The sequence below is a fragment of the Ictidomys tridecemlineatus genome, chromosome 2 (assembly GCF_052094955.1).
Source record: "Ictidomys tridecemlineatus isolate mIctTri1 chromosome 2, mIctTri1.hap1, whole genome shotgun sequence".
NCBI lineage: Eukaryota > Metazoa > Chordata > Mammalia > Rodentia > Sciuridae > Ictidomys > Ictidomys tridecemlineatus.
This window is the reverse complement of record NC_135478.1, coordinates 155,132,036-155,150,618: the sequence shown is the minus strand read 5'-3', so window position 1 is coordinate 155,150,618 and position 18,583 is coordinate 155,132,036. Positions and strand designations below refer to the sequence as shown.

At 35.4% G+C, this 18,583-nt stretch overlaps 1 protein-coding gene across 21 annotated transcripts in view; it reads left to right on the top strand.

The window, feature by feature from the left end:
* Hdac9 (histone deacetylase 9) overlaps nt 1-18,583 on the top strand; it is an 860,512-nt gene that overhangs the window by 773,777 nt on the left and 68,152 nt on the right. For all 21 annotated transcript variants that reach the window (XM_078040000.1, XM_078040015.1, XM_078040005.1 and 18 more), the window contains one exon: nt 17,131-17,264. In XM_078040000.1, coding sequence (XP_077896126.1) covers nt 17,131-17,264 — 134 coding nt within the window. The remainder of the gene's footprint in view (nt 1-17,130; nt 17,265-18,583) is intronic.

Here is an 18,583-nt window from a genome sequence, read left to right as displayed (position 1 = left end):
CTGCCTCTCTTCTGCTAAGAGATTAATGTATTCTTGGGAAATGTCTTCACCCACAGCCAGTTGGACATACATCCCTACAAATGCTGCCACCTCTGTTGTTTCAACCAGAAAGTTGATTTCAGTAGATTTGATAATTTTTTTGTATGATCAAATGAAATAATGAGATATCCTAGGAACCTGTATTTCTTTATATATTAAACTATGGCACTTAGAAAGAACCAGAATTCTCCTGTTAACCAGCTTTATTTTAACCTCAGGAACCTGAAAGTTCTTTCCTTTTAAGAATACCATCATCTTAAATAGTGGTTCAATGTGGCCCAAGTCCTTTTTGTTTAATCTGTCAGAGATCCTCTACTAGAATCAAACCTATTACTTTGTAAGTAATAGGTAATAAAAAATACAGCATAGAAAATGTTCCTCAATAAATAACTTGATTTTAAAAATAAGTTATGATTAATTTAAAGGCCTACTCATGAAGATAATTCAGTATGCTTAGAGTACAATTAAAATCTTTAGCTAGTTAGGATGAAGGCACAAGGACACTTATGTGACACTGTTTCCAAGGAGGTGCCCATAATCATGATGCACTAAACCATTTCTTTACCCTCAGCGGAGGATTTTCTTCGTGTTGGCATTTTACCTTTTGTAATCTATCATAAGACTAACTGAAATGTTAGTAACCAGGTTTGGTCTTAAATGTGAATAAACAGTTTTCTTTAAGACGGTACTTAGTGAGAACTAGGACACAGTTTTAATTGAGAAAAAATTCTTAATAGAAAGTCTTTTGTCATTCCAGAATTAGCATGCTGTTGTAGATATCTTAAAATGGGCCACTCTTCTATGAGCTTTTCTACTTTTAATATTTAAATATTGAATTGAAGCCCTCAAATTTAAAGCTACCTGATGACGACAGCCTATTGATATAAATTCATTGTGTCAAGCCCTTCATGAAAGCAGATTAATGGGCATGAGAGGGCACAGGGAGGCAGCACTTGAAAGGAAGTCCAGATGCAACCAGAATAGGAAGGTCAGTTTGAAATGCTACTACCTCTCATATAGTCATACGGAAGCCCTCACCTGCAGTAACACAACCTCTTGATTTTTATTTTAAAACTTGTTGATTAAACACAACATTTATCTTGTTGATAAACTAAAACAAAAACAAAAGTCTCTTTATGTGTTGCTTATTGTTTCTTGGTAGGCTTTTAAATTGTTGGCTACTACAGATATCAGAGGATCAACCAAATGATAGATCTGGGAGGGATCTTTAAGATTTTGTCTGAGATGGCTCTGGAAGCTCAATGCAGGTAGAAGACTAGATCTCAGCAGGAGGACTTTAAATGTGGTCTGGGTCTCACCCAGAGATTTGGATTCAAACTTGGTCTGGGATAAGGCTTAGAAATCTGCATTTTAACAAACAACTGTGTGATTCTGATTAGCCAGAAGTTAACCACTTTTTAAGAAATACTAAACCTGTTCCACCCCTGTTTTTGACCCATAGAGAAGTGAAAACCTTGAGATGGGGATTGGCAGGTCCAACTATTCAGCAGGTCATAGAACCTGAACTAGAATTCAGTTGGTAATACCTTCTGTATTTGTTGATTAATGTTATCCAAATTCAGAACCTGTGCTACCCTGGTTCTGTTCCTGATGCTTCCCAAGGCAGACCAGATCATCTTTTCAAGCAGCTAACAATTTTTAGGAAATGATAATTGGCAAATGCCTTGGGAGGATTTAAGCAGCTGGCGGAGAACATCTGGGTGTCTCTTAAGAGAAGTAATTTCTCTTTAATGAATTTGTCTGAGGTTGAAAATTATGATGATGAGTTACACAACTCTTTTGAGATGTAACGGTTATGATAAAAGCCATATTCCTTTAATAGTCGCTTGGAATTTCCTTTGTCATCCTTGATTAATCAGGCAATTTTAAATGCACACTTGCTATTTTTTTTTCTGAAGCTATTACCCTTACAATTCGGATAGAAAAAATGTTGATAGTCTCACCTTAACAAAATTCTTAGTTTTTTTTTTCATTTTATGGGTTTGTCAATTATCCAGGTTATAAAATTTTAACTATTTTTGGAATATCTGAACAGACACGCTAAGGGAGAAGCAATGGGTCCAACAGCTGCACATCCCATGTGTATTCCAGCTTGACTTCCAGCCTAGTGCATCTGTGAGCATCTTTGGTTTGAAATTCGGTTTCCTAATCTCATTACAGACTCTTGTTGAAAGATGTCTATGACCTCCCAGTCCTAATGATTCTAGAATGGCCAGCAGATTACACTTCTTCATGTATTTTGGTACATACCCAGCAAGTCCCAAATGTTGTACCTTTGATCTGCCCATCCTGACTCTGGACCTTGTTTACTTCACTCTCTCAACATTCAATTCCACAATCTCATCATCTTTCAGATCCCTTAAGTGTCTTGGAGTGTTTGACCAAAAATGCCACCATTTCTCCCAAAATGCTTGTTTCTCTTTATTAAGATTTTTGAAGTATATTTTATAAGTTGAATATTGGGCTTCGTTTACCAAGAAACTGTGCCTTAAGTTACAGACCTTTAGCACGATTCTTTTTCATTCCCCGCTTCTCCAACATGGGAAAGCAGGAAGAAAATGCAAGATAGGAGCTGTGAAGCAAGGTACTCTGGAATATTTAACATTTTTCCTCAAATAATTATATTGAAATGTCTGTTATATACATGATGAAATTCACATTTTCATCCAGTGATTTTTTTCTTAAATGACAAATGGGAATAACCTAAAGCAGAACAAAACCACTTTGATAATATTCAAAATGAAGTCTTTATTTTGATGATATTGGCAGGTTGGATCATAGCATTTATAAAGATCATACAGGATTCTGGCTGCATTTACATGGCAGATTTTTTTCTGCAATGATGTTGGGAACTAAGCTGATTTTTTTTTTTTCCAGAACTACCCTATTGGGCTTATTAGATTCTCGTGAGGTTTGCTAAGTGCTATACTTTCCTTTGCAAATGTTCTTTAAGTATTTCAGTTAAATGGTGATTTATTTTAAAAATCAGCAATAACAAAAGTGTAATAGAAGCCTTTGTATTATGGAATTCTTAATCTTTAACAAATACATCTAGAGCCATTTTATATTTATTTAACATACAATTGCTGTCTAATTTAATCTAAATTAAATGGTTGCTTGAAACCTTTAATTTGAAGGGTTCCTGAATCTCCTTTTATGGAAGGAAAAATAAGAAATCATCAGTTTTGCCTAGAGGGTAGATACTTATCTTTTAAAATCAGGTATTTGGGCCTTGAAATTATAAACCTAGTTCACTTGGGAAATGCAATTCCAAGGAATGTTTTGGCAATGAGAAGTTTGTCCCCCTTTTCCTTTAAGGGAACCACTTGTTTTTCTACCATTCAATGAACATTAATAATTTAGCTGATATTTATCCAGTATTTTGAAGAGGAATTTTCACCTGTTTATGAGTAATGTTCATACTGTGATTCAATAGTGGGATTTTGTTGTTCATCTGTTTTAAAAGGGAAAACAGATAGCTTTTGGTAGAATGTGTCAGATACTGTGCTGGATGAGGATATCAATTTTTTTCTTTCTTTTTTTAAGAGCAATTAATTATGAAGTGGCTAGGAGGATAATAAGGAATCCTGGTGGATAAGCTTTTTGACAATAGCATTCAATTACAAATGTAGCCCAAAATAGTCAATTACATCATTGTCTGAACTGAATTTGGGGAATGCCACCATGAATTAATGCTGAGGCTGCAATGCCAGCCTAAAGCTAGCACGGTGGTCCCCATCTGTAATTCCAGTTCCTTGGAAGGCTGATGCAGGGGGATCAGAAGTTCAGGACCAGACTAGGCAACCAAGCAAGATGCTGTCTTGAGGAAAGGAAATGAACATTAGATTCACTGGTTAGTTTGAAAAAGAATTAGTTTGTTTGGTGGGGATAATCGAGGGGTAAGGGAAGTTATATTTTCTTTTCAAACTGCAGCATATCCAAAGAATAAAAGTGAATTTTCCCCCTGAAAATCAATTTTCATTAATATAAGTTAAAGCTTGAGTAAGAGGAACGGGGTAATTATTAAGGCTTGAGATTTATTATTCAGATAAGAGTGGCATTATGAGTATAGTACTGACATATTAAACTTGTGCTTCGGTATCATTTGGATTTAGTCACAGTCCAGCAGTTTGGAGGACAGGTCCCTGGGTCAAGTGACCAGTCTGTCAGCACCGCTTTGCCATTTACTGATCTAGATGCTTGGGCAAGTTCATTTTCTTATTACTCATCTTCCTGTTGGGCAGCTGTGTGATAACTAAATGAGATAATGCATTTCAGATACTTGGTGTGGTGCCTGGTTCTGCTAGCTCTCACTAAGGAGAGAAGGTAGGGACCACCTTTGTTCAACTCATGTCCTCATGATCCAGCCCAGTCCTTAGGTCACATAGTAGGCTCCCAACAGATACCTCCTCTGTGAATGGGTCTCCCATAGCTATTTTATTCAGTCCTCTCAAAGGTGTGGTGCTTTAGTTCCACTCTGTGAAGCTAAATGAATGACTTTTCTACTAAGTTTAAGAGACTTATGTAAGAAACAATCTGAGACAAGGAGGATTTGGTTTTTATTTTTGGTATGTTGTATTTCTTTGGGTTGAGCTTCTTTAGACAATCCTTTTTCCTCACCTCCCCCATCCTTAATCCTTGAAAAAGATTTTCTGCTTATGTTCCCACTATTTTTAAAATATTCTGAAATAAAAACTTTTTGTAGGAGGTATATCATAAGGACATATCACTTTTCACACATTTCTTCACTTGTTTTTTTTTCTGTTTTACTTTTTTCCAAAAAAAAAAAAAAACAACTCTAATATAACCATGAACCCTAAATCCTGAATTAAAATTTGTATATTATAGTCACAAAACTGGATTCCATAGTTTCTTATGCTTAAAATCTCTTCTTGTAGTCAGAAACTTTAAATCCTATCTTTGCCACTTTACCTTGGGCAATATACTTAACTTCTCTGTTTAATCATCTCTAATATAAGAATAATGTCAATTCTTCTTGTATAATTTTTGGAGAGTTCTACAAGTTCTAAAGTGCTTAGCATCAATCTTAGCGTGGGGTAAATGCCATATAAACTTTATCATCACAGTCAACCAGCTTCATGAGTTCTGCTTCAACTCTATCAACTATTTATTCACCAGTAACTTTTTAAAGATATATTGTAATTGCCCAGCACTGTACTAGACACTAGATGTGCAAAGTCAGGTGGAAGTGGTTCCTGTTCTCTAGCAGTTTGTGGCCTAATAGAATAGCCTAATAAATTAACAAATATAGAGAAAAAAATGAGTCTGAAGCAGCACATAGGACTATATCTACATTTCCCATGGTGGGGGATCAGGACATGATCACACTGAGGTCAACAAATGAGTGACTTAGCTAGGGGTGGATAGGGTACTCCATCAGTAGAGACTCAGAATTATGGGCCACCATTTGACTGCAGTGTTCATCAAACTGGACAATAGTTGCTTCCAGGTTGAGAGAGGAGTGAGTATGGGGTTGTGGCACAAGATGGGAAGGGGGAGCAAGAGACCATGACAACAACGAAAGACTTGAATTTAATCATGAAAAGTGTGAGAAGCCTGTGACAGGTGGCTGGGTGGCTGGCATCTTGAGCTCTGTACTAGAGAACCTAAAGTTTCCTCTAATGTGCTTGTCCATCTCCAGAGTCAGGCTCTTCTCCTACTTTGCACATTCTCTTAGTCACCTATAACCTCCTTGAGAGCAAAGTATACCAGTCAGAAAAACTCTGTTGTGTCACATCTGCTGTGACCAATAACAGGTACATGGCAAATGCTTGATTTCTTCGAAGGGTTTGCAGTTCCATCAGTCACTCTGCTTGAGATATATTACCAAGTCTGTGTGAGCCCAGACTCATCCAGGAGTGATGTTTATGGGTTCTTTTTTCACAAAATGATCCATAGATTTTGATTTTGTTCAGTTTCATGGAGAAGTAAGAAGCACTAAGACTCATCTGCAATAGCTCATCATAACTGAAAACCCATCACAACTCTATTTTTCTTCTAGCAACCCACCTCCATCATATACCACAGAAAATTTACTTATGTATTGCCAAGGTTCCTGTCTTGTACCTTACCATATGGGTGCTTGGCATTTGGTGGAGAATAATGAGAGCAGATGAACCCTTTGGGCATGTAGCAGCATGCAGTGGTTACTTGAATGCGTTCCAAGTACACGTGCCTGTGTATAGAATTAAAAAAAAAAAAATGTTTTGGGCTCTTCTCACTTATTGTTAAGAGGCAGTGTTCTCAGTGGTCTGTGCTTCACAATCGAAAGTCAGAAAACCTGAAATGACTCCTGACTCCATACTTTCTAGTGGTGGGACCCCGTGGGAAAGTTATTCTCCTTCTCTCTGCTCCTCAGTGGAAGGTTGGATCCAGTAGTTTTTGTCTCATGAGTGAGCATGAGGATTGGATGAAAGAAACACCTGTATAAAGCTCAGTATTTGCTGGAGGATAAACATTTTTAGAATCACTAATCATTGTGTTATTCTAACCTCCCTGATAGTCTCAAATTTGTCTCCTGGAATGATGAAACTGATTTCCTTAGGCCCCTAGAACATCCAGAGATGTGGGGAAATTAGCGCTTTTTAACACTGCCCATTCATTGTCCCGAAGTTCTGTAGGTCACAAGTCTACACAGACTCAGTTGGGTCTTGGCTTCTGGTCTCACAGGACTGATGTCCAATGGTTGGCCAGGCTGGATCTTTAATCTGAAGGTTCTGGGGATGAATCCCCCCAAATTTGACAAAATTTAATTCCTCACAGTTCGAGAGATGAAGTCCCCATGTCCTTGCTGGCTTGAAGCCACCAACATTCCTTTGCTGTTCTCAATTTTAGAACCATCAGTGACACGTAAAGTAATTCTTATGCTTCAAATTTCTCTAACTTCTTCTGTGACCAAAAGGACAAACTGCTTTTAAAGGGTTTATGTGATTAGATTATCTTTCTCCCTCACTTTCACCAGTGCCCCAAATCTCCCTTTCAATTTACTCAGTCAACTAAAAGATAGTTTTGCTATTCACAGGAGCAATATATATATACATGTATATTAATAAACCACAGTGGATCTCACCATCATGTACATAGATAAGAGTGGGATGCTACTTAGAGTAAGATATTTCATGCCAGGTGTGGCGGTGCATGCCTGTAATCCCAGTGGCTTGGGAGGCTGAGGCAAGAGGATCACGAGTTCAAAGCCAGCCTCAGCAAAAGCTAGGAACTAAGCAACTCAGTGAGACTCTGTCTCTACATAAAATACAAAATAGGGCTGGGGTTGTGGCTCAGTGGCTGAGAGCACCTGAGTTCAATCCCTGATATCCCTCAGAAAACGATATGTTTCAAGTTTTTATAAATATATAAAAATAGATTCTACTGTTATGTATAACTAAAAAGAACCAATAAGAAGATTATAAAAAATAAATCAAATTTTAAAAAACAATAGAATCGTCTGAAAGTATAGGCTCCTATTCACTAAGCCTTATCTTTTCATTCTCCAGTTGGCTCTTTTGGGAACTGTGGTATATCTGGTTCTATATTGATGAAATTGAGCGATTTTATAGCAAGAGAAAAAAGTAAATAGATGAAAATGATGATAGCATGTAGAAGATATACAAATTTATCTAATTGTGCTTTGAAACCACGAATAGGGTCAATGGACTGGAAATGAGGCAGTAATAGTTGTTGACCCTGCCTGTGTGCCATGAGCCAGTGAATGCATTTTACATATATTATTTCAGGTAAACTAATCCAAATTACTATTCCTATGTCAGCAATGGGAAGCTAAGGCCAAGTTTTATAAATGTAGAACACTACAGATATTTAAGTGTATATCTTCTGTTATCTTCTGAGTCTCTTCTAAGCAGACTTATATCCTCCCTCTGTTAACCTTAATGACACTTTATTTTAAAGCCATTAACTTTCTCTGTGTTACATGATACTTATCTGCATACGAGTCCCTTATATTTGAGTCCCTTGGAAGCCAGAACGATATAGTCTATTCGTCCTTGTATTTCCCTTGCTATTATTAGAGATGTGCTGAGGAAATGCTGGTTGGATTTGAGCTGTACAAACTACCATAATGGGATCATCATTGCTTAGCACAAAAGTCTGATCTGCTCTTATTCCATCCCACTTGGCCAATTATGCATGAGCATCGATGAGAGAATGGATCCCATGTGTTTGATGCATTATTGAAAACAGCAGTAAAAACTAGTGATTGGCAAATCAAGCTGCAGTTGGGGTTTGGCACAAATCAATTTTGTTGAGGGGTGGCAAGGAATAGCCCTATGATATCCAAAAGCATTTTCTAGGGATTTTTTCCCCTCACTGGTTTTATACTTGCATATTTTAAAGGAAATTTAATTCATATGCTTCTGGTTTGTTTACACTTAACACACCAAAGCAACGATTTGTAAAAACCATTTGGTGTCTAGGAACTCCTTCTAAAGTAGCTCCTTTTAAACTGAAAATAATATCTGAAAATATGGCCTGTATTAATATCTGTTCAATTGGCAGCAAGGAACAGTGGGAAAGGCACGGCTGAGGGACTGGGGTTCTAACTCCTGCTTTGTTGTTAACTGATTGCCCTGAAAATTCAATTTTCTGTGTCTTTGTTTTTTTTTTTTTTTTTTCATCCTTAAAATGAAAGAATTGGAATATATAAATTTGAAATTCATTTCTAGATCTAAATTATTAGGATTAAAATCTCTCATTAAAATAGAAATATCAAGCACCTACTGTGTACCAAGATCTGTTCCATATTCTGTGTTTATCATTTTAGGTGGCTTTTTATGATCAGACGTTCATTTCAAATCTGTAAGGTAGAAAAAAATAGTAGTTATATTGATGGGTGAGAAAGCTGAAGTTCAAATAGAGTTTGTATTTTTACATACCACTTGAAGTATCAGATTTATACACAAAATGATGGCACATAGTAGGTATTTAGTAAATAATGGTTGATTTGTACTTGGACCATAGTTGGATGGACTGATATATAGCCAAAATGCCAGTCAGCCTTTCTTGCCCTTTTAATTCTTGGGAATTCCTGAGGATAAGTTTTATTTTTAAAAAATAGTGGCAGTGAAGGATTCCATTGTTTTAGACTTCAGTTAGGACACAAAGCAAATGTTTATTTGCTTTTAAAGGTGCTGAGACTATAAACTGACCTCAAGGAGCATCACTGACTAGAAAAGTAAAAGGATTTTTACTGTGGTTAAAAGTGCCTTCTTTAAAATGTATGCAGTATTTATAGGGCTGCTTGGAGTAAGCCAACTGAGAGATTTAATGATAATAATCTCCATATTTCTTCTAGAATTGATTTCCGGTTTCAATGAACTTGGAAAGAGTTCTGGGACATCAAATAAGTAGAGATCTTAACATGAAATGAATCTTTAGACTATGTTCATAAATTTACATTTAAACCTGACCAGAAATATATATATCTTTGCCCATTATTAAGGTGATACTTTAATGAAAAATTTTCATTTGCATGAAATAAACCTTTTTTGGCTACAGATGAAAGGATTTTATGGTAGCGACAATGGTTTTGTGAGTTAAATGATCCCAACATCATCAGGAACGAATCACAAGTGCCTACCATATGAATTACAGCACCATGAGTCTTAAAAAGGTATTTTTGTGGAAAGCATTCTTCCCATCTGCAACAATCAGATCCTGCTTTGAAGTGCTGCTGGAGAGCTTCACAATACATGAGACTGCCACATGCTACCCAAACTTCTCTCTCAACTTGAGTTTGACTATGTTTTCCTAAAGAACACCACAGTCACTTAATGACCAAGGGGTTTAGAGAGGGAAATGGTTATAGTTTTCGTAATTGGACTTCTCTGTACATGCATTCTTCAGTAATCCTTTCTGCATATTGCTATAAAAGTATGCAAGTGCATGTGCAAAATTAAATTTCAAGTTAAAATGGGGGCAAAAATGTGTGTGACTCCTACTGCATTGGCTCTGCAAGGAAATCTTCACGAACATTTCAGGCCCAAATGAAACTAATGTGTTCATAAATGAACATATTGGTATTGAGGCTTTTTTTAGCCATAGCAGTTACAAAAATGATCTAATCATCTCTTCCAAAGAGACCTTCACACTGCTGACCTCCCTACCTCTGCTGAATGGCAGCGTGGGGAAGGAGGTTGCCAATATCACTTTTGGGTTTTCCCTAGAAGATTTTCTTAAGCAGAAAATAATAGTGGAGGATGCCTTGTAGGAAAACAGGAGACTGACATCAGCAAGTTAGGACGTTCATTAATGGAAGTAAAGTGACTTGCCTAAGCAATCACTCTGTCATGACTTTTTATAATCAAGAGAAGCATAACCCAGGTACCTTTCATGGGGAGTTGGTGGCTGATTGTAGACTCCAGTGTGTTTTATTATAGGATGGCAGGATCACAACAGTAGCTAAATATTAATTTGTAGAGAATTCCCTCTTGAACTTGTGGCAGAATTCCCTCCGTTTCAGCCTCCACAGAGATTTCTAGTTCTATTTGCAATTTCGTATTAAAAACAGTCTTTCTGGGAGTACTGTTTATTTTCTGAGCTTCTAGAAGAATGTTAGAGTCATCTACAACAGGCACTGCCAAGCACGTAGGATATAAAATAATGACGTTTATAAAGTGTTTGACTTCACTTAGTTTCCATTTTGCCTTCACATGCCTTACCATTGATGTTCTATCCAATACTCTGGTTAAAAAGAAGTTAGCAATAAAAAGAGCAAGTCTCTTTCAATACTTTCCTTGAATAATACATAATAACACTGTAATCAAATTCTAGTATATAGTGTTGATTTTTATCATAAATGGGACTATTTTTTTGCACTATTAAATTTGTTTCTATTAAATAAACAGAAACAGCATTTCCAATTGAAAATGACCTTCCAACATGTTTCTGAAATGGTGTCCCATTATGGTGTCTCAATTGTGTTGTATTTACTTATGAAGGTAAATATTTGATACACAGAGCTTCCTTCTTGTGCTTAAATGTTCGCGCTGATGAGACTATTTTTAAAACAAGTAGATTACGTGTAGTATTCTTTGGTAATGGTGTAGGTAATGGTAGTAATTTATTAATTAATTTATTAATCTGCAAGATTATCTCAAGGGCTTTAGGTGGCAAATTTATCTTTGGAAAAAAACACATTTCTTGCAAAATTCAGTTGCAATCAAATGCAAGTGGTAGGAATATTACCGAGGCTAATCAGTCATTGTGTGCCAATACCAGTCACTAACCTAAGCCTGGCCACATAGGTGCATAGGTGTCCAGGTTTCTCCTGCAGTTGTGCACTCCTGACTCCAAAATTTCAAAACTAAAGCTATGCCTGGTTTCTGCAAACTGATTTCCATCTCCACATCCAGTGATTGCTTGAGCCTTTCATGTTCCATGAAATATGGAAATATTTTTCTCCCTTGATTATTTGGTCCACCAGTCTTCACACTCAGAACACTCTAGCTCCCCTGAAGAAGATCTCTGTGATGTTTTCTACTCTGAGTGTTATGCAAACATTTATTGTGACAAGTATAGGAAGACCTTTGGGGGTTTTGTGATGATGAAAGTAAATGTGATTATAAAAAATGTGACTGTGCTTATAAACCATATTACACAAACTCAAGCGCGTGCACACACACACACACACACACACACACATTTCACTGAAGCATTTTTCTCCCATATCTTTAAAAATATGAATACTTTGATATTGGTCATCACAACCAGCTGGCATTTTTGAAGTTTCTAATATATACAACAGCAATGGACAATGTAGAACTCAGGATAATAAAACCTAAGGATTATTCTTAAATTGCTTATTTCATCTCTTTGCTTCACCTGAATGTTTGGTGCATGCATACCTCAGAGTGCAGCTGCCTTCATCTCTAACTCCAGAGATCACATGGGCAACATGTGAATGGAAATAAACCCTGTAGGTAAAAGAAAGAGGAATTTGGATAGAGATCAAAGATTAGCTTCATTCCACTCTTTCCTTCCACTTTTTACTATCCCATCTAAATTTGGTATTTTATGGTACTTTTTTTTTTATTCCCAGGGGAAAGAGTGAACTTAAATCAGATTTGGGGCTTTCTCTGTCTCTTTTGGAAACACATATAATTTAATTTGTTCAGTAGTGAGTTTAGATGGTTGAACTGTCAATTTCTAGGAATCTTTAATATGAAAGATAGAGTGGACTGGCCTGATTTGTTATTGCTATTATTATTATTGTTATGTATTTTTCAATCTTTACCGTGGCCCTGGTTAAATTTTGGAAAAACTGTCTGGAATATTTAACCACATGATTAGCAGAGGGGTGGAGTTTACTGTGCTCAGCCTTGTTCCTCAGTGGTCTATGAAAAAGATTCTTATTGGCATCGTCCTGAGGTCCACAGGAAGTGAGAAATACTGAAATGCTATAAAACAGTTTTTCTCTGATTTTAAAATGCTTTTTAGAATACTTTTCCAAGTGTATAAAAATATGGGATAATTATAAATGGCTCTTGATTTTCATCCAAATAGTAGCTAAGTGGTTAAAATCAACACCAAAGTGCTTGCATTAGTCAGCTCTCCGTTGCAGTGATGAAATACCTGAGGAAATCAACTTTAAAAAGGAAAGGTTTATTTTGGCTCATGGCTTCAGAGGTGTTAGTCCATGATCCAAAACCTCTGTCCTTTGGTAAAGCAGAATATCATGGTGGGGAGCATATGACAGAATAGAGATGCTCATCTCATGGTGATCAGGAAGCTCAGAGAGAGAGAAGCAGGGTCAAAGGACATGATATACCCTTCAAGGCCATGTCCTCCATACCAATATCCTACAGCAAGGCCCCACCTCCCTGTTTCCACCACCTCTCAATAGCGCCACCAGCTGGGGATCAAACCTTCAACACAGGAGCCCTTGGGGGACCTTCCAGATTTAAACTATTAAGAGTGCTTTAGGAAAGTAGAGGGAAATTGCTTTATCCCATTCGTAGCTAACCTCAAGTATTAGACCAGAACTGAAAATCTGGGCAGTTGTTTATTTGGTAGAAATCTTAATTCTTTCCCCCAAATTAAGATGATAGTATTTTATTGTTCCAAAATAAAAGGAACGTGGTTTAGGTTTGGGATCTTACTGACTGACAATTTTATATGTTTTCATTTAGTTCTAGCAACTATATTCTGAGGAGTATTTTCAAACATAAGACAAACACTACTTAAGAGAAAAACTAAGGTTGGCTTTGAGAGTAACCCAGTTATATTTGAAGAGTATAAACTTGCATATTCAAGTTTATTCTCTTAGTCTACCAAGGTTGTGATATATATATATGTTTTAAATGATATAAGTGTTATAAATAAGGGACAATGAAATCATGGCTCTTCTAATTTAGAAAGGATAATACAAGAAGCTAAAATTCTGAATTGTTGTAAGCATTAAAAAAAATAAGTGACAAAGCTATAGAGACAAAAAAGATCATTGATTGCAAGTAGTTGAGGAGCAGAGAGAAGTGATGAATTAATGCATCTTACAGGATATTTTAGAGCAGGGAAATTCTTCTGTGTGACACTGTAATGGAGGATACATATTATGCCTTTTTCAAAATCTGTATAACTGTGTAACACAAGGTATAATCACCAACTATAGACTTTGGTTAACAATTATATATAAATATTGGTGTTTAAATTATAACACATGCACCATGCTAATGAAAGATGTTAATAGCAAGAAAATAAGGGAATGAATAGAAGAGCTCTTTGCATTTTCTTCTCAATTTTTCTGTAAACTTCAATCTGCTCTAAAAAAATTATTCTATTGATTATAAAAATGCATTTGATTTAAAAAATAAATGTTTTTTTCCTATAAGTTCACAAAGCATACAAAAGCAAAATGTCATACTAAAACATGCTTTTGTTTATTTTTTTGTTTATCCTATTTGTAATAATCAATAATCCTTGGAATTGAATAGTTTAGATGCAATGCTAAATTTTTTAAAAGATTGGATAAGAAATGTCCAACTTTGGCAAGATGAGATACTCTCCCATGAAATATCCCTACATTAACATATCTCAAAATACTAAGTTAAACCTGAAAACCAGCCATTTTAATGTATGGATGACTTTCAAAAGATGAGGCAAGGTGAGCGCATATTAAGTTGTTGGCCATCCTGGGGGCATATGTAACAATAATCTCTTTCTGGTTAGAACTTGAACAGTTTTAGTCTACTGCATAGTTTTGGAAAAGAAATTCAATACCTTGAACCTAAAATGGGAAGGAAATTTGAAGGTCTAAATAAAGAATGGCAAAAGGTGATCTCAAAAGAAAGGGGAGAGTAGGAGAATATACTGATGTGTGCAATTACAAATCTCAGCTGTCACTATCAATAGAAGGGATCTTGAAAGAAGGGAAAATTAAGGAAGAAAAAAAGAGGAAGAGAAGGGGAAGGGAAAAATAGGAACAAAGATGAATTCCTCCTTCTTAAGAAATTATAATCAAGTTTTGGAGTTAGAACATATGTGCCAAAACAAACAAAACTACTCCACAAGTTCTGATAATTTAAAATTGATTTGAGATGGTAGTATCCCAAATATCCCAGCAGAAGCAAACAAAATCACACTTTCCCAGGCTTCAAAGATAGATATCACACTCACTCCCACCAGTGCCTTAGTGAAGGCTGCTATAACAAAGTGTTATAGAATGATGGTTCACAGACAGCAGAAGTGTGTTTCCACAGTTCTGAAGGGTATTATCCCAAGATCAGTGTGCCCATGTGGTCAGTTTCTGTTGAGGGCCTTCTGGATTGTAGACTTCTGGCTTCTCCCTATATTTTCATATGGAAGAAAGAGGCCAGAGAAGGCCTTTTTCAAAGGCATTCATCTCATTTACCTAATGGCCTAAAAGTCCACTTCCTGATACCATCACTATGGGAGTCACTATTTTAATACATGAATTTGAAGTGGGAGTAGGGGTTGGGATGGCACACACATTCTGTCCATTATACTGGAATTCCAAGATTCTTTTAGATATAAAGTTGCAGAAAAGATAAACCAAAAATATAAACAACAAAAAGGCAACAAATGAACCCTCTAAAACAAACAAACAAACAAAAAAACCCCCAAACTATAACCAGATAAACAGAGGAGAATTAAGGGAACCATGAAGATGAATCAGAAGACACAACAATTAGCAAACTAAACTGGAAGAATTCAGAATTTGGATACAGAACACAAAACAATTACGCTGAAAAAAAAAATAAAAGCAAGAACAAGGAAGAAGAATCATTTTTTAAAAAATGATTAGGAAGTTGTGCGCTACAATAAATAGAAACTGTGGAATTAAATAATACATTCACTGAAGTGAAGGTATGCATAGAGGAATTAAACAGGAGAGTGGAGCCATCTGAAGAGAAAAAGTCTGGAAGATAGATTTAAATAAAAAACATACACATTGCAGGACAGAAAGAGATGGAAATATGAAAGAAAACTCAAGAGACACCGAGGATACATTGGATAATTATGTCCTCATACATATAATTGAATTCCAAAATAAACAAAAAGAAAATAATTTTATTTCAGTAAATTTAAACTCCTAAAGGAAACAAATTTCTAGAAAATATAATCCAGGAAAATATAGAATGCATGAATTGTCCTATAATCTCTTACAATTCAATCAATATTTAAAAATTTTCTCAAAGAATTCAGGACACATATGGTTCTGCCAGAGCTGTCTACCTAATCTTCTTTTCAGATAATGAAAGAGATATAGCAAGTGAAGAACTACATCAAATTTTACATGATCAATCCAAGAATGGAAAATTATATATTAATGCCATTCATTAATATAGGTGAAAAATTCTAAACAGCATTAGTAAAACAAACCCAGATGTATATTAAAAAGATATTAATCATGAACAAGTTTATTTTATTCCATAAATGTAATATTAGAAATATTAATAGATGTAACTCACAACACTACAAATTGTAGGAAAAAATACCATCCATGTAGAGAAAGAATTAAATTCTATAACCATTTGAATAAAAACTCTAATTCAAGCTAGAAATAGAAAGTTACCTCCTTCTACTGAATGAAACCACAATAAGCTGACATTATTTATTCATCCACTTTGCAAATCATACCAAATGTTGGCAAGGATGTGACTGGACTGGAATTCTTATACACACAGCTTCTAAGACTGGGGGTTGGTAATAGCCCTTTGGAAATAATCTGGCATTGTTTAGCAGATTTTCACTCAACAGTTTCATTCCATTCTTACATATGTGCACCAGAAGACTTGCATAAGAATATTCATAGCAACATTGTTTGTAATAACAAAAAAGGAGAATTGTTTTTGAAACAACAAAAACAAAATCTGTTAATAGTAGAATGGGTAAATAAATTCTATAGACATAAATTGACCTACTGACAGCAGCAAAGGATCCTGATTTCATACAGGGAAGGCTGATTATATCTGAAAGGGGGATATGGGGGGCTTCAAAGGCATTGCTAATGTTATTTGCCCTAAAGTAGAAGATGAATAAACAGATGTTCATCATATTATACTTTATAACATTTATAGATATAATTTATGTTTTACTTATCAAATATTTCATAATAAAATAATATCTATAAAGACCTAATGTGATAGCCAAGTAATGTGAGGTGAGGTATAAAACACTTCCTTTTATAATAAAGTAAAGGCACATGATGGAGGTGGGAGGCACATGGGAAGCAAATAGGAAGTTTGCCTTGTTAACATCAGCTGAGTAATATTCAAGTTTTTCATCCAGATACATGTAGCATGTGTCATGAGAGACCGTACTGGGCACTGGTAAAGAGCCAGATGGGTGCAAGTCTTGATTGTGGTACTTTTTATCTGTGGAATCTTGGGCTTTGATTCCCTCCTCTGTAAAGGAGATAATAACAGGACCAAACCAAAAAGTTTTTATGAGCACTACATGTGTTCTCACTGAAAAGGCTGAGAAAGAACTTACACAGAATAAATGCTCACTGTTAGATTCTAGTGGTCACTTTCTTTGATTTAATGCTTTTGAAATGTTCTGTTTGTGTCACGGTAGGCTTTGGTCATTTGACGGAGCAACTGATGACATTGGCTGATGGACGTGTGGTGTTGGCTCTGGAAGGAGGACACGATCTCACGGCCATCTGTGATGCGTCGGAAGCCTGTGTAAATGCCCTTCTAGGAAATGAGGTAAAATTTACAAGTGCAAAAGAGTCGAATAAAAGGCTTAGACATGTATGAATGCATATTTAATGTCTTTTTAAAATTCCACCTACTTATAAAACTCAATTTTGTTCTTGTCTTTAAGGAAGTAAGCAAGCTATGAATAAGTGCAATTTAACAGCTCTCATGTTATATATGCTACAACTTTTTTTTCCAGCCACAAAATCCACATAGTACTCCCTTCACACAACTCAAAAATGAGTAAAGATAAACTCTGGGAATAAGACCCAATCAAATGAACATTAAAACATTCAATAAGAAATGAAATTTTAACATTGTTTCTTTTTCAAGATTTCTTGTAGGATTGTCAGTTCAGAAAAATAAAACTTTTAAAAATATTGATAATCTACTTTTATCATCATTTAAGAATTCTCCATAATAAAAAGGAAATATTATTTCTAAAAAATGTTGAGAAATCCATTGATCTAATGCATGCAGCCAGAATGCATTAGATCCAAGATTTGAGCTTGAATGTAAATAGCTATAGGTCTTTCTTTTTTATTTAATACTACATAATTAAATTGAAGTACATTTTACTGACCACTCTGCAGAATTAGGACTGAATTTCTGTGAGTTTTATGTCCAAATCCTGACAAACTTTTGGACCAATTAATTGCAACTCAAAAAAGTATTTCAGAGATGGATGCAGTGGCACATGCCTGTAATCCCAGCGACTTGGGAGGCTGAGGCAGGAGGACTGCAAGTTCCAAACCAGTCTCAGCAATTTAGCAAGGCCTAAGCAAATTAGTGAGAACTTGTTTCAAAATAAAAACATTTGAAAAAAAGTATGGGGATATAGCTCAAGTATGGTTAAGCACCCCTGCGTTAAATCTCCAGTACCCCGCAAAAGTCCAATTCTGTATGCATTAATATTATAATTGACATATTCGTTATAGTGAATCATCTTTTGATAGTGTATGAAATTGTATATATTTTGCCTTTCTTTTGTGAACTTGAAATATAATTTTACTAATGAAATAAATAAATATATTTTAAAATTATCATTCATATTGTTTTAACAGTATCACATGGGTTTGCCTATAGTATTTATGGAAAAAAGGTACCTTTTTCCTTGCATTGAACATTTATCTTTTATTGTCACATTATCTTATAAACCTATACTCTTTTGACATTATTATTTTGACATATTTATTGAATTAAGTATATATATTTTAAATTCAAAATAAAAACATTAGAGAGAAAATCTGATAACTTCTCAAGTGCTTTACATATTGGCCTGCATAATTTTAGACAGCAAAGTAACCCACAGGATGTAATTACATAAT